Source organism: Lontra canadensis, unplaced genomic scaffold (assembly GCF_010015895.1).
Source record: "Lontra canadensis isolate GAN:19392208 unplaced genomic scaffold, GSC_riverotter_1.0 scaffold69, whole genome shotgun sequence".
Taxonomy (NCBI): domain Eukaryota; kingdom Metazoa; phylum Chordata; class Mammalia; order Carnivora; family Mustelidae; genus Lontra; species Lontra canadensis.
This window is the reverse complement of record NW_022631063.1, coordinates 7,858,819-7,880,103: the sequence shown is the minus strand read 5'-3', so window position 1 is coordinate 7,880,103 and position 21,285 is coordinate 7,858,819. Positions and strand designations below refer to the sequence as shown.

General features: G+C 41.0%; 1 protein-coding gene across 1 annotated transcript in view; it reads right to left on the bottom strand.

Annotated features, from left to right (window-relative positions):
* LOC116880939 (myosin-IIIb-like) overlaps window positions 1-21,285 on the bottom strand; it is a 51,251-nt gene that overhangs the window by 19,645 nt on the left and 10,321 nt on the right. Inside the window, exons 2-6 of the mRNA XM_032880428.1 lie at window positions 14,582-14,765; window positions 13,745-13,879; window positions 3,636-3,740; window positions 3,295-3,394; window positions 248-324 (exon numbers count right to left, since the gene is read on the bottom strand). Coding sequence (XP_032736319.1) covers window positions 248-324; window positions 3,295-3,394; window positions 3,636-3,740; window positions 13,745-13,879; window positions 14,582-14,765 — 601 coding nt within the window. The remainder of the gene's footprint in view (window positions 1-247; window positions 325-3,294; window positions 3,395-3,635; window positions 3,741-13,744; window positions 13,880-14,581; window positions 14,766-21,285) is intronic.

Here is a 21,285-nt window from a genome sequence, read left to right as displayed (position 1 = left end):
GGGTAAACTTGCTAAGGCATGACCGTGGAGAGAGCTGCATATTGTGGGGGAACACCTTTTTCTAATTGCATGAAGGTAATTTATAGGCTAGCTAAGACTTAATCCTGCTTTTCTCAGATTATGTGCCATCATTATCACTCCCCAAACCAGAATTTACAATTCCAAAAATTTAGGGAAGCATATCATTTTCTCATGAAAAGGCATAGTACCAACACACTTAAGAAACAGATAAATGTCTTCTGCTTACCTCGGGAGCCATCCAGAATGGGGTGCCAACAGATGTGTTTCTCCGTAGACGTGTACTGGTGAGTTGAGCTGAGACACCTATAAGAAAAGAGTACCATAATTCAGCAGTGAACACAGGGTTGTGCTAGATCAGAGGTTGGCAAACTTTTTCCATGAAGGGTCAGATAGTCAATAGGCTCTGAGAGCCATATGGTCTCTACCATAACTACTCAGCTCTGCCACTGGAGAGCAAAAAGCGCAGCCATGGACAACACAGAAACAAGAGTGTTGCTGTGTTTCCATAAAAATTTATTTATGGGTACATATAATTTTCACAGGTCATAAAATATTCTTTTGATTTTTTTTTCCCCCAATCATTTAAAAATGCAGAAACCACTCTTTTTTCACAGGTCACATAATAGGAAGCAGGTCAGGTTCAGCTGACACATTGTAGTTTGCCAATCACTGTGTAGGAGCATTTATTTACCACTCTTATCTAAACCACTAGACTATTTTTTTCCTAATGAACATTTCTATCCATATTACTACAAAATTGGAATCAAAAGAAAATACCAAGGGGCACCTGGGTGGTACAGTTGGTTAAGCATTTAACTCTTGGTTTTGGCTCAGGTCATGATCTCAGGGTCGTGAGATGGAGCCCTGCGTCCGGCTCCAAGCTCAGTGCGGAATCCACTTGAGATTCTCTCTCTCGGCCCCTCTGCCCCTCCCACTTATGCACTCTCTCTCTCTCTCTAATAATAAATATTTAAATAAGTCTTTAAAAAAGAAAAGAAAGAAAATATCAAGAACTAAACACAAAATGTCTTCCTATTATATTTCCAAAATATTTCAGGTGATTTCTTTCTTAAAATGGTGCTTCATTTCATGGAGGAAGAAAATCAGCACGTATTATTTATAATAGAGCATCAGTGTGTAGACATAAAAAGCTTCTAATCCCTTATCTTACCTAGAATCCCAGAAATCTGGCAAGAAAAGTGTTTGTCAAGTATAAAAAGAAGTAGCCTAAAAATATTATTATCTAGGGCTCAGTGTTGAAGATCTGAATTTTAATGTAATTCCAGTGTATTTTATCTATCTTAGTCTTCAGACAGCTCTCTTCTTTACACAACAAGTGAATAAAGTAGAAGTAAATATGTATCAGATGAGGAGTCAGAAGACTTGTTTTCCATCCCAATTATGCCTTTTCCTAATTGTATGACCTAAAGTAAACCCCCTCACTCTGAGCCTGTTTTCTTATCCTCAAGTTGGAGATAATGATACCTGGCACACCTAACACAAAGAGTTCTTCTTAAAGATCAAATAAGTAAACAAATGTGAAACAACTTAAAAATAGTAAAATATTTTACAAATATAAGGTGTTCTTTTTTACCAAGCAGAAATCTAAGGCAGCCCTTAACAGAATGACAAGCATTGCCATTAACACTATTGAGAATAAGAACTTAGAAACCTGAATCAGGCACAGATTTGCCAAGGACGCATGGGTTATTTGGTGGATCATTGCTGGACACTTACTTTCTCTTTATTAGAAATCCAAAGAGCGCTCTCTAAACTCTATTGACCATGGATAATTTGTAATTTAGCCAAATTATCTACTGTAATTTTGGTTAAAAAAAAAAAAACTTTACTTTTCTGATTTAATTTCTAGAAATTTCTTTTGCAGCAACTGGATGTTTAGGAACCTTCTACTGGCAAGATTAGGAGACTTACTCCAAATCACAAAGCCAGTGAGTAGATAAATCAGCATTAATCCCCATCCTCATCCTTCTAGGCTCTTTCCCTCACAATACATTGACTGCCCTTGGGACCATGTGTAAAATACAGATCTGATGTTATCCACAGCATATTCATAGGGTTACGCCATTCCTTATATAGAAGGAGGAGTGTAAGAGGTGCCTGGGTGGCTCAGCGGACTAAACCTCTGCCTTCAGCTCAGGTCATGATCTCAGGGTCCTGGGATCAAGCCCTGCATCTAGCTCTCTGCTCAGCAGGAAACCTGCTTCCCCCTCTCTCTCTGCCTGCCTCTCTGCCTACTTGTGATCTCTCTCTCTGCCAAATAAATAAATAAAATCTTTTTAAAAAGAAGGAGGAGGAGCATAAGACTTGAACAAAGTATCCCTCTGCTATTTTTCTTTGCTTACTCTTAAATAAACCAGTACTCAAAGTAACTTCATTTATTTTTGAGTAATTTCTTCTGAGCAAATCATTCACTAATACATTTTAACACTGAATTCTTTCTTAACAACAAAACAATGAATATTCAAAATCATCAATCTTTTCTCCTACCATGTTAATGTTTATAAAGAACATTTTAAAAAGTGCTTCTGTAAATATTTTCTCATTATTTGTAACAATCATACTGAAGTACTAACTGGTGTTGAACACATTTAGAAGATTAAAGCATTCAATATGCTTAAAAAGGAAAACCAAATGGTTTGTTGGTTTGTGACTATCAATACATGAATGAATATTGCAAGAAGATATTTGATAGGTCTCTGGCCTTACGTGATATTGCTCTGCATTTCCTCTCACACTTCCATTTCTTATTAATGTTTCCAGTTCAACCAGCCTCACATGTAGCAGCAATAATCACAATTTAAAGGGATGTTAGCTGCCAGACCCAAAGGACTATTTTACCTTCTGCTCACTGGGAATAAGTATGCCTGAGGCTAGAAAAAGTCATTTGAAAGACCAAACTGCTTTCTCTTTTCATATGCAAAAGAAGAAATGACGAAATGTAAATTATAGACAACAGCCCTGGGACGAGAAATTCTTCCCAGAAAACCAAGTTTTTCCATCAAATTCTTCTTTTGAAACACTTTTATTTTCTATCTTTAATAAAATTGCTTCTAAAGCTGAAAATAGATGAACAAACAGCATCTCCTAGGGTGATCCATCTGGTAAAACCCACATTCTCCAGTCTGTGTCTGACTGGAAAAGTCCCTCAGCCTATGGGATAGCAGAGAGGCCCCAGTCTTCTGAGACTGCAATAAATTGTTGCCTTGGGCTAAACTGCACACATCAAGAAAACAAACGACAAGCAGTCATTACCAAAGTCAACGAGCTTAACTCCTCCTTCTGTTGTCAGAAGAATGTTATTCCCCTTGACATCACGGTGGATGATTCGGTTATTGTGCAAATGCTGAAGGCCCTACGTGGTGTCCCACCACCACAAAACAACAGGAAAGACAAAGGGGAAATGTGAATGGTTATTTTAAAACAATTACCCTGCCTTTAAAAATCCAATCAATGCCCACATTTGGCTGCACCACCTTGCTGTTCTACACCTTGCATATCATAGGGCCATTTCCACTTGTTAATACACGATAGTGATCCAACTGATCACAAATTGCCCCCTCAGATGTGATCCCCAGTCTGATGGATGGTCTTACCAAGAGGGCCCCATATAAGATGTATGAGATCATTGCTTCATCCAATCGCTGGCCACGCCTGAGCAGACCTTTGACCAGCTCGGTGACTGAGCCCCCAGTACACAACTGCAGGAGGAGGTGCCAAGGAGAGAGAAACAGCGGGAGAACACATACAAAAGAAAAAGAAAAAGATGTTAAGAAGAAAAGCCGATTATTGACCTGACATTGTAAATTTACAGATCACAAAACTCCAGGTCAGAATAGTTAAAATTCAAATGCACATTATGCAATCAAACCTAAGGTATGTGTGTATATTTATTCAGAGTGATGATTTAAAAGTGAAAGTACCTGTCCAAAAAGTTGATTGTCAAGTGAAATATAAAAGCACAAATTACTTAGACATTTGAAAGAGAAAGCGCATGAGTAATCATGGTGAGTTACTGGATATTTTTCATTTTACATGAATATTGTCTATTTAAACACACGCACACACGCGCGTGCGCGCGCACACACACACACACGCATTTTAAGGATAAGAGAAGACCAAAAGAGGCAAAGATGGATGCCATTGACACTTGGGAGGAAATAAATTTCATTTCAACCCTTCCTGTCTCCAGGGCCAGCACTACAGGCGCCAGAAGCCCTGCATGTCAAATTTATGGGGTGCAGTTGCCTCATCTGTGCGTTTACTCTTCTTATATCCAACCATGAGCATTCAGCAACTTTATGCTCTTCTTTTCTGTAATGAAAAACACTGCAAAAGTGTATCTTGCATATTTGCTCTATATTGTTATACATTATATATTGTTACATATTATATATTGTTATATATTATATGTTACAGAGATTTGAGAGTATATGAACCAGGCAAACTATACCTTAGTGGAAACTTGAGTGTTTTCAAGGATAATTTTTACTAACTGTAGAAGTCAATATGCAGGTTTGGACTTGCTACATGCTGTCTTAAAGGTTCTTAATTGGTCTGAGCAGGACATTTAAAAACCTAAAATTGTAGCCAGCATGTTATATATGCATCTTATATTTTTTTCTGAGAAAATTCAGAGCTTTCTTCAGATTCTCAGAGCCATTCTTTCTCTTATGAGGTTAAGACCCCACTCTAGACCTAGGTTTCCTCCTGGCAATTTGTCAGCAATTTGGGAAAGAGTTAACTAGTGACGTGGCAGGCCCCCTGGGATGTGGCTGCTTGAATTAACTGGCCTTTCATAAACAAGGAAATATGAGGGAAGGAACACAGATTAGCACCTTTCCTAAAAGAAGACAACTCTTTGTCAAAGTAATACATCTATTTCACTCTAATTATGACTATTTGTAATGTTTTACCAAAGGGTGAGTTGATGTTTTTATTTGATGTGTATTATTCCCTGTTACATACACAGCAGACACCTTGCATGCACATTAACAATCAAAATAACCTGGAACTGAGTCTGCCCATTTTTTACCATTTAAGTCGCTCAAAAGTAATAATATGTGACTAAAAATCCAATACAGAATTAGTTAAAACTATGATAAAATTACTATCAAGAATGATTTAGGAGGGACCCTAAAAGCGGTGAAATTCATTGAAGGCCATGATGGTCCCATTAGTTTGCAGTTATAAGGTCCTTTGAATCTATTCTCTATCAATGTCAGTTATAACTTGTAATTCAACACCCGTCACTCTGAAGGCCCTAATGCTGTGAGTCCCAGGATCCTGTCTTCCAAAAGATTCCACATTCTTTTGATTATAACTATGTTTTGCATGACCCTGAAAGGGCAAATAACATTCAATACTCAATCTAATATCCTCTTGGGCCATGAATGCATTTTCAGTGCCATGATCTATATTAAAAGCTAAGCTTTCAACAGACCAAAATAATTCTCCAGAAATCTCCGAACTAGATTCTATATTTCAAGGAACAAATACTGGAGAAGTGACAAGTCAAATGATGATCATGACATGACAGAAGGTAAGTTCTCAAGAAAAAGAAAAACCCTTCTGGAGCTGGTGGTATAGAGCCTGGAGAGCTTGAGAGAACAAGATTGGAGTGACAGTGCTCCCTCTTGAGGGGTTCTAAATAAGGACACAGTTCTCACAGAAACTTCAATTTCCTAGGACCCTCTTTTCTCTTGTAAATTTGAGGGGAGACCTCCTCATAGGAGCCTCATGCCAATGAAGAGGTGTCCGTGTTGAATGGAAATGGTAGTAGGGCAGGGTGAGGCTGACCAAGGCTGGGATTTTAACAGTTCCCTATAGCTCATTCATGACTTACAGAAGATTCAGAACTTTATCGTCCATTTGAGGACAGGGACAGGACTAGAGTTTGAATGACAAGGACAAAGAGAGTGAGGACCTCATGATAAAAAGGAGTATCAGGGACCAAGGACATGGGCAGACACCAAAGCCAGATAGTACAGGGACTTAGGTTCACACACAATTCAAGGCCCCTGTCCTCACTGCTATAGCTTTACATTAGCATCTGTTGTACACAAATCCAGATGCCATCCAGGACGAAGGGAAGAGGAAGAGGAAAGAAAAGTTTCTACAAATACTGACTCTTTACCCCCATGACTTAGCTTTGACCTGGACTGTGAAAATGGGATATAAATAGTAGAATTTGCCCCTTTCCAAAGCAGTCACTCAGTTGGACTAAGTTTAACAGAATAAATTAAGATCGGTTGTCTCCTCTAGGTGGGCTAGGTGCTCAAGAACAAAGTTGAGTTCAGTTATTGAAAAGAAAGTTACCACTTTGTTCTCAATAGTTTGTGACGGTCCAGTTTATAACCCATTACTCAATACAACACAGTCCTTGACCTCAAAAAGCTCACCACCAGTAATAGACACATGAGTAATGAGGGCATGGCATAAGGAAGTAGAGGTATGCCTAAGGGAATGAGGTGGCACCAAGAGGGAATGGTGGCCTCCACTGAGACAGGGTGAAGAGAAGACAGTTTGTGAAATCTTCTTAGAGGATGCAACATTTACAATGAATTTAAAGGACAAATGAATTTAATGGATAAGAAGGGGAAGGGCATCTATGAATTCTAAATAATCAGCAACTCTTGGACAAAGAGTACCAGATTCCTAGGGCAGGGAGATGGGGAAGGAAGGTGGGGAACACAAAATGACAAGTATGCCCTGCTAATGAGTACAGGCTTTATTACTGCACACACATCTATTATAACACCATAATATATCATAAGGTAGGAAGGGTAAACAAATCAGCAGGTTTTAGGCAAGAGGTCTCTATTCAGATTTATAGTCTAGAAAGACCTGGGCAGCAGACTGGAGAGTGGACAGAACAGGAAGATAACAGAAGCTGACACCTGCTAGGAGGTATTGAAGCAATCAAAAAAGGGAGGGTCAAAAAGTCAAGAGTCATGAAGATGAAGATTCAGGGACAGATAAAGGAGGCTTCTATAAGATAGATAGCAGTGAAGGAGAGAGAAGGAGAGAGAGCCTAGGGATCTTGTGAAGGAGAGAGAGCCTAGGGATCTTGTGAGAGTAAGGGAAAAATCAATAAAGTTCTTTGCTCCTCCAAAGCCAAAGTGATAAGGGAGCAGAAGGCAGGCTGAGAGCAAAGCACAAGCCAACACCCCACACCCCCACCCCTGTGGTAGATATGTGACATTCCTCAGGCACTCCTGGCTGCCCTAGAGCAAAGGAAAGAGAAAAACAAATGGTTAACTGATAGAGATCCTGGTCAAGCAGGATGGGAGTCTCGATCAGTTTGCAACTGTCTTGATGATTTACAAGGAAAAAAGCAATCTCCAGAACCTACAGACTCAATATCCTGGGGCCCTAACATTACCCTCCCCTTCATAGAGTAGAAAATCTTATATAATCAGTCACACCTCACAACCCCAGTGCAGCTCTTTTCTGCCCAAGGGTCCTGTCTCTGTGCTTTAATAAAACACCACCTTTTTGCACCAAAAACATCTCAAGAATTCTTTTCTTGGCCATTGGCTCTGAACCCTACCACTTCAAACCACATCAAAACAGTAATAGGAATGCAAGGCACTATAACACCTTCAAACAGAACCTCTCCTGAGCCTGACTCTGGAAAGCACATGCTTTGTTGAACTCCAAGTGCACTATTAAAATTCTACCAAGAGAAAATTTAAATTAAATGCTGGGTGATGATCCAAGCTAACTCAACCCTGGAATTTTCCCCCAAAACGTCATTTTAGTTTCCCATGCCCTACTTTAACTGTAGCCACTTTTGCAACAAACAGTCTATTCAGCGATATTTTATATAGGTAGCCAACTTACAAACTTTCTTCATAGCCCTAGAACCTATGAAGAGATTAAGAGCAGCCATTTCTGTAGCAGGATCAAAACAGAGCTGTGGATTTAAAAACAACAAAAGGATCCTACTTGGTAGGTGCCTTTTGTTCACTAAATGTCAGAATTTAAGAGCTGTGTCACTTCCTGTGAGTCACAGAAACATAAAATTAAACTGCTCACAGTCCCTTTAGGGAAGCTATCCTGTGAAATTGAAAAGCCCCCCAGTATAATTTTAAAGGGCAGCCTGTGGGTTACAGAAAAAGGACCTTGGGTCCTCTGTACAAAAAAGGAAAGCAGGGACACACTGACAATTATCTTCCCAGTGTAAATGTTCAGTGAGATGAAATGAACACTTTAAAAGCATGACAAGAAATTACATTTAAATGCATCAAATGAACAGTCCCCTTCGAATTCTAAGGAGGCAACCAAGCCTCCTGCCCCACCCCTGAAGGTTGGCGCCTGCCGCCCTTCCTTCCCACACATTCTGCCTGCCATCAGAGTCAAAAACAGAGGTGTGTCTCCATCCCCGTTTACTTCCCTACGGCCTAAGCATTCAGGAAATGTGGCAGCTGGATGCATCTAGAATTTAATGAGCATTTTGCTCCAAACCAAGAAAAATAGAAAAATCATTTATGTACCACATCTATTTTCTAAAACAGCGTTGAATATTGATTCAATCACAGTATGTGCATTTGCTAAGATGGCCATAATTTCAAGCAATAAAATGTTCCTTGCTCAATAAGCCATCAACTTTCCTCCATGTTATTTAAGAATGGCCCATGCAATACAATCACCAGAACTTTACTCTAGTCAAAGCTCCAACTTCCAAGTAGATTCTGTACTGGCATGTTAATTTGACCCAGTCAAATTGCAGAATTAAGAGGAATTTCTTTTCAGCGTCTTTTTGTTCAGTCGATTTTATCCTTCAACGGTGTTGGGCTCAATAGGGAGCATAAAGCAAAAGCCAAGAATCATCAAAATTACTCAGTAAGATGCCTTAGTGAGTAAGGAAAGGGCTAAGGTATAGGCAGGGAGAGACAGCAGGCCTAGACTCCCCTGACACTGCTCAGGCAAGGGGCTTACATGACCAGGCTCACAGAAATCCCAAATTCGGAGAAATGCCAAGGGGTACAAAACCAGAGATAAGGGAACAAACCAGATCACCTGGCCCTGAATGTTAGCGAGTAATTTTTTTTTTTTTTTTTTTTTTTTTTGGCAGCTACATTGTAATCACAGAGAATGACAAGGGTGCTATCAATAGTCCTTGCTCAAACTAACAGGGCACAAGAATCTCAAGGTCACAAGCTTCCTAGTTAGTTCTCAATAAGACTGCCACTAAAACCCCACAGTGGCAACCCATTCGGGACTGCTCTGACTCTAGGGAGCTTTTTTTTTTCTATTTCTGCTCTCACCTTCACTTAATAAACTTTCACTTTGGGGCGCCTGGGTGGCTCAGGCCATTAAGCATCTGCTTTCAGCTCAGGTCATGATCTCGGGGTCCTGGGATGGAGCCCGGAGTCAGGCTCCCAGCTCAGCAGGAGCCTGCTTCTCCGTCTCCCTCTGCGCGCTTCCCCCTCATGCTCTTTCTCATGGTCATTTACTCTTTCTCTCTCTCAAATTAAAAATAAATAAGTAAATAAACTTTCACTTCACCTCACCCTTTTGTATCCACAAGATTCATTCTTTGACACCATAAGGCAAGAACCCTGCAGCCCTGTGACATTAGGAAGCACTGTGCTGGTGCTGTCCTCCTCTCAATAAGGCCAGAACAACAGATTTTTCCTGCACACCGTTGGGGCAGATTGTATTTATTTTGCTGATACCAGGTGAAGTCAATGGCTTGCACTAGAACAATAAAAACTGTGTCACTTGCAACCCTAGAGCTCCAGTCAGAGTGGGGAGGTAGGTGGGCCCTGAGATTCCCACCTCCCATCTCATCTTTCTCCAGGGCACTTGCTTATTGGGTGGGGGGGCAGAGTCCATCCCACTCCTTAGCTTCTCTCTCTTGCTTTTTCTGAGGACTGTACACAATACATGTACAAAGGCTGTAACACTACTGCATTTCAAAGCTCCTCCCTTCTCCACTCCCAAGGGTCCTATAGCTTCCTCCTCCCCCCAGCAACCCAGTTACTCTCCTTCTAGAACCCTGCGAGAGGCCGCCATCTGAAGCAGTGCTTGCTAACCATCTCTGGCCAACCGAAACGTACTTGTTCTATGTTCCAAACCCTCAGAGCCCTGCTACAACCCTGATTTGTTAACGTGATAAACTTGGTTCATGTCACTGTATCAGCAGGTGAAAATGGTTTAAAGTATGACATTTGCAGTGATAATCAGCCCACACCAGACTTCCTAGGGCCTTAAAGAAAAGCAAAAACTGGGCAAAGATGTCTCCCCTCACTTCAGCCTAGCTTAGTTAACTTATACACAGATCTCTGATAGAAAAAAAACAGATTTTTTAAAAAAGCTAATTATTTTTATCAGGTTTTATAAATATTTCACTTTACAGACTCACTTATGTTCTCTAAACTTCAAACCATTTAAGATGAACATGTGATTCATGCTAAAATTAATAGTTTCTATCTACCAAACATTTTACACTAAAAGACAAAAAGAGAAAATGTAGTTTATACTTTAGCACCACATGAGGTATTTTTTCTAAGTATTATGTTTTTCTTAAAGGTCTAAATTCTTATATTTCATTTAGGTGAGAGATAATAGGACTTACAGATTTTTAAAATTTAATATTTAGATTAAAACTTATTCACAAATTTTCCAAAACATTATTATGTGTGTCTTTTCTCCACACCTTTCTGATACAGTAGCTGTGCGTTGACTTTCTGTTAACAATTAGTAATGAATTTCAGAAATTATACTTTTATTTGCTTTTGTTTTCAGAGTTGTGGTGATTTAAGGGGGTTATCAAAAACATTTTCCTATCCTCTAGAATTGCTCTATAGAATAGCTTGTCCCTGGTCCTTTCATTTCATTCAGCAAGGGAAGAGCAAAAGTAACATAAATTTAATCTCAGTATACATAATGAGATGAACAATATTAAACAGACCAAATTTGTTGTGTAAAGCTGCCTAAAAAATTACAGATAAAGCAAAATGGTCAGGGTGCTATGTAGACCCTTAGGGTCTTTCTGCTGCCTGTGGGGATGTGTGTGTGTGTGTATGAGTCCAGGAGCTGCTTTGATCACAGCCAGAGAGGCCGAGTCTGTGTTCCCAGGACCCAACAGGCAGTGCCACAGGCTGTAGCAAAACGTAATGGGAGAAAAATTCTCAAGTGTGGCTCTCCAACCAGTTCTGCCACAGGTAATTCCTTATGTAACCAGAGGCATGTCACTCCTTCCCTGAGCTTCTGTTCTTCAACTGAATACCAGGGGACTGACCTGAAGAAAAGCCAAGGTTCCAGCCAGTTCTAGGAGCCTAAGAGTCCCTTTTCTTATAAGCATATTATAGGTACTGGACACACCTAACCACCCAGCAGCCCGGCAAAGATCGCTCATTCCAGGACCAAAAACAAACAAACAAACAAACAAACAAAAAAACCCAAAAACTAACGACATCTGGTTCTCCACACTACCAACTTTGGCATGGGCCAAAACAACTTGCAAAAGGCATACATATCAGCATATTGTATTGCTGAGATATGAATAATTCAGTATCTCAAGGCAGCCTCATTATCTACCTTTGGTCACCCTGAAAAAACAAAGAACAGTCTGCAGGGGAGTACTTGTATGAGGTTTATTAGTTCATAGTTCTGGGCTCCTTCTCCTCTTTCAAGGCCATGTCCAGCCCTTTCTGGCTGCCTTGCCAATGCCTGAGGGGCTGATGTTCAGTCACTCCTCATCAGGAAGAACATTTATTCTTTTTTTTTTTTTTAAGATTTTATTTATTTGACAGAGAGAGAGAAAGAGAGAGAGAGATAACAAGTAGGCAGAGCTGCAGGCAGAGAGATAGGGGAAAGCAGGCTCCCTGCAGAGCAGAGAACCCAATGTGGGGCTTGATCCCAGGACCCTGAGATCATGACCTGAGCCAAAAGCAGAGGCTTAACCCACTGAGCCACCCAGGTGCCCCAGGAAGAGCATTTATTCTTAGGGGGCCACAGGTACAAGCAGCCCACCTGCTTGCCTGATCACACCAAGGGGAGGCCCCTTTTAAGGCCTCAGAAAATTCTGGAAATTCCAGTCTTCCATGTTTGAATAGAGAGCCTTAATCAGTCAGCAAGTAAAAACGAACTGAAACTAAGATTTCTTGGTCACTGTTCTTCCATTATGAAATTGCAACAAGGTTTGAAACATGGAGATCCTTAAGAGCTAAAGAAGAATATAATCAGAGACCCTAGAAACAATACTTTGCATGTCCCAAGAAAAGCTGGATTTTAAAAATTAATGTTATTCTAGAGCTCATCGGCAGGATAAAATATATATTCTCAGGATGGGGGTAAGGAATAATAAAATCCAAAAGAAGATACTATAAGAATATGTTCTATAACAACCAGCCAACCAAATAGACAAAGATGATCTCTGAAAACCAAAACTCCCTACATATTTATATTCTGAGGAAGGCAATTGATTTGATAGAAATGTTCAAACTGGTTTCCCTGAAGGTTACCCCAAATGAATATAACAAATGAATTCCCCGTACACAGTTGCCATGGCAGCCAGTAATATATTGTTCCATGCCCAGGACCTCTCAGAGCCAGGCAAAAGATTGGGACAAGAAGCTAAAGATGTATTGAGACCTGACCTCTTGTTTTAGTGCTTCTCTCTTAAGCTTTCACATATGTGCTTGTGCTCCTAGATTGCATATGTGAAGTCAGGCACAGAGGTATGTCTGTTCAGAGGAGTGGAATCCAGAACAAATCAAGGTGGCCCTAGTGAGCGCGAGGCAACAGACCTATCCTAAGATACTAATTTCATATATTGCCATTATTATGTCTTTTCCATTTTCAGTCTCACAGGGAATGGCGTTGTAGGGACTGACTCTTTTGCTCCCAGATATACACATTCATTACTATTAATAAAAAAGAAAAAGACAGGATTACAGTGTATACAGTGGTGCTCTTCTCAAATTCCTTCAGAGCACATGCTGCCAGGAAGACTGCCTGCTCCCTGCTCCCTGCTCCCAGCTCCTGGCAGTACCACTCACCAGGAACTTCCCCCAGCTACAGGGAACTGCTTCCACCTAGGTAACACCCCTCCTAAGGGAGCACCACAGCTGTGACTGGCTGATGCAGAGATACAATTTAGGACCGCTCTGCCGTAGCATCCCAGTTCTCCATCTCCCAGAGAATGGGCAGCAGCCTCTTGCAACTACATTACCATTCCGTGTCTCCCTTGCCCAGTCCTGCCTTCCACACTTCAACCCAGGTCCAGCTCCTGTAAGAACTCTCCAATAAACCTGTCACACGTGACACTCAGAGTCTGTTTGAAGGGAACCCAATCTAAGCTAAAGATTAATGAACGTGAATGGGCTAATCCAGACTTGCCAAGCCAAATAAACCTTGGGTTAGCAATTTTTGAAAATGAGTTGCAATCAATTGCAACATGTTTTCCGTGAAACGTTCCCAGTTTAAGGAAAAAAATAGCCTTTTCCAACTGCATTCCTGTATTCACTCTGGATGAGAAGAAATTATTAAACTTTTGAAGCAGAGAAACATGAACATTTTTAACAACCTACCTATAAGAACTGCGGAGGAGATAGTCACATCTGTAAGGTACTTGTGACACACAGGAGGGACCAACTCCTCACATGAGTATCTTATACTCTTTAGGCAACAATGCATCTGCTTGTCCCTGGTGCTCTGTTTAAATGGATGGTTACCCAACGGGGCCTCTTACCTCCAGGACGAGCCAGAGCTGTCCTCCCACACAGTGATCCGCTTTGTAAAACATCCCATAAAATTTTACAACATTGGGATGATTCGGAAGAAACTGCAAAATGTTGTATTCTGCTTCAATCTCTTCATCCATATCCTATAAGGGTAAAAAATGCACGCTGGATTAAGTCTAACATCTGAGGAAGGGTACGGGTATTATATAATTTAAGAAAGCATATTTACTCTGTATTTTTAACATCATCATTACTGCATCTTGAAAATAGTTAACAATAGGCATTCATATCCAAATAAAACTTCTAATTATTACATCAATAAAATGTCCTTATTATATCCTTTCTTCTTTAATAACACTATTAAAAATATCTATTTTTATTTTAAAATATCTGAATTTTCAAAGCAGTTTAGGAGAAGTAGCTTGAAGGGACCCAACTCAGCTTAGGACACCTTATAACCTCACTGTGCAAGACAGCTTCCAGCATTACAAGGTGTTCAGTGCTCTGAAAGAAGATGAATGAATGCCACAAATGGGGACCATCCTGAAACTTAGAAAGAGACTAGACTCTATATAAGGGAGTGAGAAACATAACCCTTTCCAAGAAAATAACTTTTGAAGAACTCAGAGGGTCAAAACCAAAACGACAGTAAAATGGACAAGAAACAGAAATTCAAAGAATTTTTTAACTCCAAATGAAGTCCCCTTCAAAATAAGCTGACAAATCATGACTCATTTTGAATTTCATGCCAGGTTTCATGAAAATCATAACTAAACCCAGGAAAGAAGTTGAAAGCTTAACGTGTATGGGTTATATTGTGGTTGTAATTTACTACCATTACTTACACTGATTGGATCCAAAATTTTTACTGCGGCCAGGCTCCCATCTCTCTTGTTGGTTACCTTGTAGACCTTGCCATAGGTGCCTTTACCTATGGTCTCTATAATTTCCCAGGTATCAGTGGGATCTGGAAGTGATTCAAGTCCAAGCATTGTGGGGTTATAATGAAACAATCCAAACAGATGTTTCCTGATGGGGAAAAAAGTTTGTTATGTGCAACAGATCACAGGATTGAGGGCAGTGGGCTTTCAAAACAAGAATATCCTTTAAAAAAAAAAAAGGATTTTATTTATTTGAGAGACAGAGATTGAGGGAGCATGAGCAGAGGAATGGACAGAGGGAAAGAAAAGCAGACTTCCCGCTGAGCAAGGACCCCCCCCCCCTCAATATAGGGCTGGATCCAGAACCCTGAGATCATAACCTGAGCCAAAGTCAGAAGCTTAACCCACTAAGCCACCCAGGCGCCCATCAGAACAAGAATATTCTTATTTCTTAATTAGCAACATTATGGTACTTTTTTCTTTTTATTTTCTCCTTCTAAGTAGATTACAAAAAAAATATTTGAAGCCTTCGTAAGTAATGGGGGTAGAAGGTGGAGGAGTGGAGGAGTCACATACATGACTCTGATGTATCTTTTAAAACAATGATTATAAATGATAAGATTATATAACCCCTACAGGAAGGAGCCAAAGAACCAAAACGGTTGCTACTGGGGGAAGAGTCTGAAAGCTAAAGGTCTAAGATCTTCGTGCTCAGGTTCTGGTAACCATGAGTAGGCCTCCCTGATGGTCGCTGGATTCCAGTCTCCAACCTCCATGTGCAAAGTCTAGGCTGCTAGGAAGGAGAATCTGGTGCCTCCACCAGGCATTAATCAATGTACAGCACCCACTGCTGACCAGGTCCTGGGTCCTGTGAGGATTAGTTAAGCTCAGACTCTATCTATAGCAATAGCCTAGTGTGGGAACCACACTGAGTACTTCACCAGGAGCCGCAAACTTGCTTTGTCTATTTCATAAGGACACAGCCCTGTGGAGTTCAAGTACTTTAAGTGCCAGCGGGAAGCTTGACAGGCAAATTAAGTCATCCAGGACTAATCCCATGAAAAAAGCCCCCTTAACTTCAGTTGCTCCCTGAAGAAGGGTCTCAAACCTGGTCTGTTTCTAATTGCAGGGGAGGGGTCAATCTGGCTCCAACAACAAGAGTCATGGCATCCAATCCCCACACAGTGGCCTGGTAGCCATCCACCGTGAGCACTTCTGCCTCATCCTGGACATCTCAATTTGCACTTCTAATTCTGATTATTTTCTATACTACATCCCCCCAAGGTGCAGCCTTCTGACCTGGCACAAGAATCCAGTTTTCATCCCTACCGTTTATGATAGGGGCATTTCAAAGATTATGAAAACCATCACCAAAACAAAATAAAATCCCAGTGAATATGGGGTTGATGCCGGAAAGAACCTGTCTTTTCAGATCACCTGGCAGGCACACCAAGTTTCCGAAGGAGCCTACAATCGGCACCAACTCAAGAGCCCAGGCAAGGTTGACCCTGGGCTGAGGAACTGACCCCAAAAGACTGGCTGGACCCCAAACAACTCCTGCCTTTCATCTGCTCATTTCAAGATTCCAATAAATTCCAGCCTTTTCTCCTGGCCAGTGTTTTACAAAAAATCTTTCTTACCACATGTTTCACTATTTTTGCCATCTGTACAGTACCTATGCTATCAGTTATTAAATATGTTTAATATTTTTTACTGGATGATTACACTCGAGACAATAAAGAGTTATTCAAAAGTTCAGCCAGATGCTGCTGCCCGTGCTTGCACTTTCAAAACAAAAAGGCGGGGGGAGACAGATCATCAAATAATGGAAGGGAATTACAGACAAGCACAAAGTATTCCTTAACATCATCAGAAGACCAGGAAAAAAAAAATGAGCAGGGAAATAAATTTGTCTCTGTGTTTCAGTGTTCTTTATCGTGAGATCCCCAAAACCTCTCAACACCTTGAGAACTGTTCCAGGCCTAGCTTCTACAACAGCAAAAAGTTGGACCAGCCTGGAGTACTGGTCAAGGCCAGACAGGCTCAGGGGGTACTGGGTTGTGAAATGTGCTTCCTGGAGAGAAGAATCTGGCCCATCAGCTAGCTGGACTCACTTTACACTTGCCAGTGTGGTCTCTGTTCCCCAACCAGCCGGCACACTCACATCCGGGTTCAGTGTCCTGACAGTAGTGCTCAAGTCAAATTGTCTGCATGATCCTGGCCCTTCCCTGAACAACCCTGAGACGTGAACTGGCTACTCATCTCTCTGTACCTTGGTTTCTTCATCTGCATCATGGAACTGCTGCTGTTGGTGATGCAACCCGCTTCACAGAGTTGCTATTAGGATTTGGAGATGCAGAGCAAATAAGTGAGCATAATGAGAGCCCAGAGAGGGCAGCTGCCATCATAAAAGAATAGTACCAAGTTCTGCTTCAGAATAGGCAAGGCTTAATGGTTTCCTGTTTTGTTTTATCTCACTTTTAGCCATGAATTAAATGAGAACCAAATTAGTTTTACTCCAATCAGTTAATAGTTTCACACAAATGGCTGGAATTTGGTGTGTGCAAATGAAATGAAATCACAGAATGTGGCATCAGGAGAGGACCTTAGAGGCCACTGAATCAAGTGGTTTTCTAATGATTTGGGGCCACAAAACCCTTTTGTTAAATTCAATCTCACAGTTGAAGTTGTTGTTGAAGTTGTTGAAGTTGAAGTTGAAGTTGAAGCCTTGAAGTTGAAAGAAGCAGCACAGGTCTGGCTGAGGCAGGCTGGGGATCCCTGTGCCCCCATGGGAGACATGTAGGGTGACTAACCATCCTGGTTCACCTAGGACTGCTTTAGCACTGAAAATCCTATGTCCTGGGAAGCCTTTCAGAACTCAGAAAACTGAGATAGTCTCTGAAGCCCCCTCAGAGCATTATTTAAAAAAAAAAAAAAAAAAACCATTGTTCAAGCATCCCCACTCCACCCCCGCCCCCTTAGTCCCTGTTATATACTAAATTGTATCCTCCCCAAATTTATGTTGAAGTCCTAACCTCCAGTACCTCCAAATATATCTGGAGATGTCTTTACAGAGGTAATTAAGGGAAAATGAAGTCATATGCAGAGCATTAATCCAATATGACTGGTATCCCTATAAGAGATTAGGACACAGACATACACAGAAAGAAGACCATGTGAAGACCTAGAGGGAAGATGGTCATACACAAGCCAAGGAGAGAGACAGAAAGATCTTGCCAATACCTTTATCTCAGACTTCAGCCTCCAGAACTGTGAGGAAATTCTATTGTTTGAGCCACCCAGTCTGGGGAATTTTGTTATAGCAGCCCTAGCAAACTAGTGCACTCCCATTTTACAGATGAAGAAAATAAAACCCAGATTGGCGTCATGACTGTTTACAGGCAATGCAAGAATGGGAATCCAGGACTCCCTGGGCCTGATCCTGTGATCTTTGTCCCACAGAATAGAATGAAGGGAGTCGGCTGGTTAACAAAGGTCCTGTCTGACCAACTGCACCAAACATTTAAAAGTTCTGTGGTGGGATTACTCCCAATCACATGGAGCCTAAATGCCCCACAGACCGAATGGATGGCAATCTCTGCTCCCCATAGAACAAAAACAACTTACCTCGAGGAACTCAACTACAGTTAGCACCAATGATGGTGAGCAGAGGGAGGACCAGGTTCCACCGCCATGCCCATCACATCTGTCTGGGCATCCATAGATAAGGCTAAATAAATGTGCAACAGACCATTTGCACAATAACACAGTTGCCCATCCTTCTCTCTTTAAAATCAATACCTGACTCTATCAACTTTCTGACGATTGATTAAATAGCCCCAACAGTGGCTGCTAATATAGCTCTATAAATGTGGTCGTAATCTGCTCTCAGGAGGCAGCTGGATTAGCCCCACTGAGAGCCAAAAAGCTGCTCCTGGTCAGAATGTTAACCTTGGGGGAGACCACACTTCTGCCTATGTCTGTGTCTGGGGCGTGACAGACAGAGCTGGACCTCATGGAAATAGTCATGAGTACAGGGATGAACCTGACACCTCAGGACTGTGCAGAACCTCAGAAGTCCCTGCAGGGGCACCTGGGCTTCCTGCAAGTCGTGAAACAGGATCCCAGTCATTTATTTGGACTAGAAATGAAGGGGTAACTTCAGGAGGCTACAAAACTCAGGTTATACAGGCTACTGTCTTTAAAAGACAAACAGGACTAGTCTGTCTCAGCAGAAGAAAGTGATACAGTTCTCAGTGCAGGGTAGGCTCGAGCAGCTCACAAACCAATCAGAAGTCCTATCCGCCTTCACAGGTCTATGTGTGCAGTTGCTCTAAAGCAAAGACTCGACGAACACTCTCTGGCTTTGCATTGTGTGAAAAGCGGTTATATCACATTAAAGGAATATATTCCTATCTTTGTCACACATGATTAGCCACTTATCTAGGAGACAGCCAAACCTTTCACTATTTAAGCCAAGGGAGAGACAGATTCATTGATTTAGTAAGAGACTTTACCCTTACGGTAACACAGTCTCTTGGAAGTTAAGAATAATTGTCCTTTTTCTTGTTTTGTTCTGTTGTAAGGAGGTAAACTTGCAGAGGTCAGAAGTCACATCCCCTTATGGTAGCTGAGAATATCTTTCTGTGGATGAGGACTAATGGACCAAACATGACTGCTGCTTGCAGTTAACATCAGGGACAGGGCTCACACCACCAGAGAGCAGCTGTTCTGGATCCCTCTTCCCACCAGAAGTGGGGGCTTGTCCAGGTTACACGCCACACTACAGTGAGGAGTTTCCCATACAGTCGTAAAGTAATAGCTCAGTGGCTGCTTTATCTTATCAGAATTGAATGTTTAGACTTCCTCAGGAGTTTGGGTTTCAATCATCAGCAAAGTACTTTAAAAAATAAGCTATGGAATATTCCATAGCTAGGTTTTGTCAAACATGATTCCACAGATTTCTAGTTCCATACATATACACAAAGTCAGGCATTAGGCTTCCTAAAGGAAGAACATCCCGCTACCTAAGAAATGGTATTGCCAAAAAAATTAAACCCGAATCTCATCAAGCTTCTTAATTACCAATTTACACGAATAAAAAAGAGCAGGATAGTCACATCATAGTACATAGAACTGTCGCTATGTTGTACCTCTGAAACTAATGTAACATTGTGTGTCAACTATATTTCAATAAAAAAGGCAGAGCCCATGTTAAATAATACAGTCTGTGTACAATAAGCAAAATCCAGACTTAAATCTCTCCAAGAAACTCTCCAAGACAAATGATCCAATATTCTCCAAAAATAAGTTGCAAATAAAAATAAATTGAGAAGGATAACCTCAGGATTAAAAGAGGCTTATAATACATATCAACTGTGAAATAAAATGTGGATTCACAAAAAAACACTAAATTATAACATTTATAAGATACTCAGATCACCAATTAGTTATTTAATGATTATTAAGGAAGGAATTTTTAATTTTGTTTTAGTTGTTATAATTGTATTTGTGGGTTTGTTTTTCTTTTAAAGATTTTATTTATTTATTTGACAGACAGAGATCACAAGCAGGCAGAGAGGCAGGCAGAGGGGAAGCAGAGAGTCCAATGCGGGGCTCGATCCCAGGACCCTGAGATCATGACCCAAGCCGAAAGCAGAGGTTTAACCCACTGATCCACCCAGGCACCCCTGTAGCTATGTTTTCAAAAAGGTTCCTTATCGGAGTGCTTGTGTGGCTCAGTCAGTTAGGCATCTGCCTTCTGCTCAGGTCATCATCCTGGGTCCTAGGATTAAGCCCCACTGGGCTCCCTGCTCAGTAAGGAGTCTGCTTCTCCCTCTCCCTTGTGCCCTCTCTCCTTTCTGTCTCTTTCTATCAAATAAATAAAATCTTAAAAAAAAAAAAAAGATTCTTTACCTTTTAGCAGTACACACTGAAATATTAACAGGTGTAACAATATGAGGAAAAAATAAGAAGGGGTATACATGACAAAACATTGGCCATGAGTGGTAATTACTGAAGCTGAGTACATGGTGTGGGCGGGGGTGGAGTTCAAGGTTATATTCTGTTAACTTTCCTATGTTTTTCAATTTCCATAATGAAGTTTTTAAAATTCAGTTTAACTAATGTATGTCAGTGTACATTCTGGAATTTATACACCTGGTCAACCCTACCTCCCTGAAGAGTTTCCCCACCACCACCCTTGATAATATTCTAAAAAGTCTCAAAGTCCCATGTAGACTAGCACTTCATTCATGTAAGAAACAATGAACCTTTAACCAACAAAAACATACCCCAATATTTGACACTAAAGCACCAACACTCAGACTGCCAGAAAGTCACCTTCTCATTCCCCCTTTCGCTGACTGAGGCACAGTCAGTGCCCCTCTGTGGCTGATGTCCCAGCCCAAACTGCCATTAAATACAGAACCATAGTTAGGAATAACTAATGAACTGCTGAACAGCACAGGAAAATCAATAGGCAGAAGAAGCAAGTGACCTTCTTCTGTCCGTCCAACTCCTGCTCTTTCTTTCTGAAGGAAGAAAAAGGAAGGAACATCAATTTACAGACACTGAAATGAACAAAAAGACTCATCACCACAAAGATCTATAAACCCTTCCATCATGTCCCTGAAAAAGAAACTGCCCAGTGGCATGAAGTTGAATTT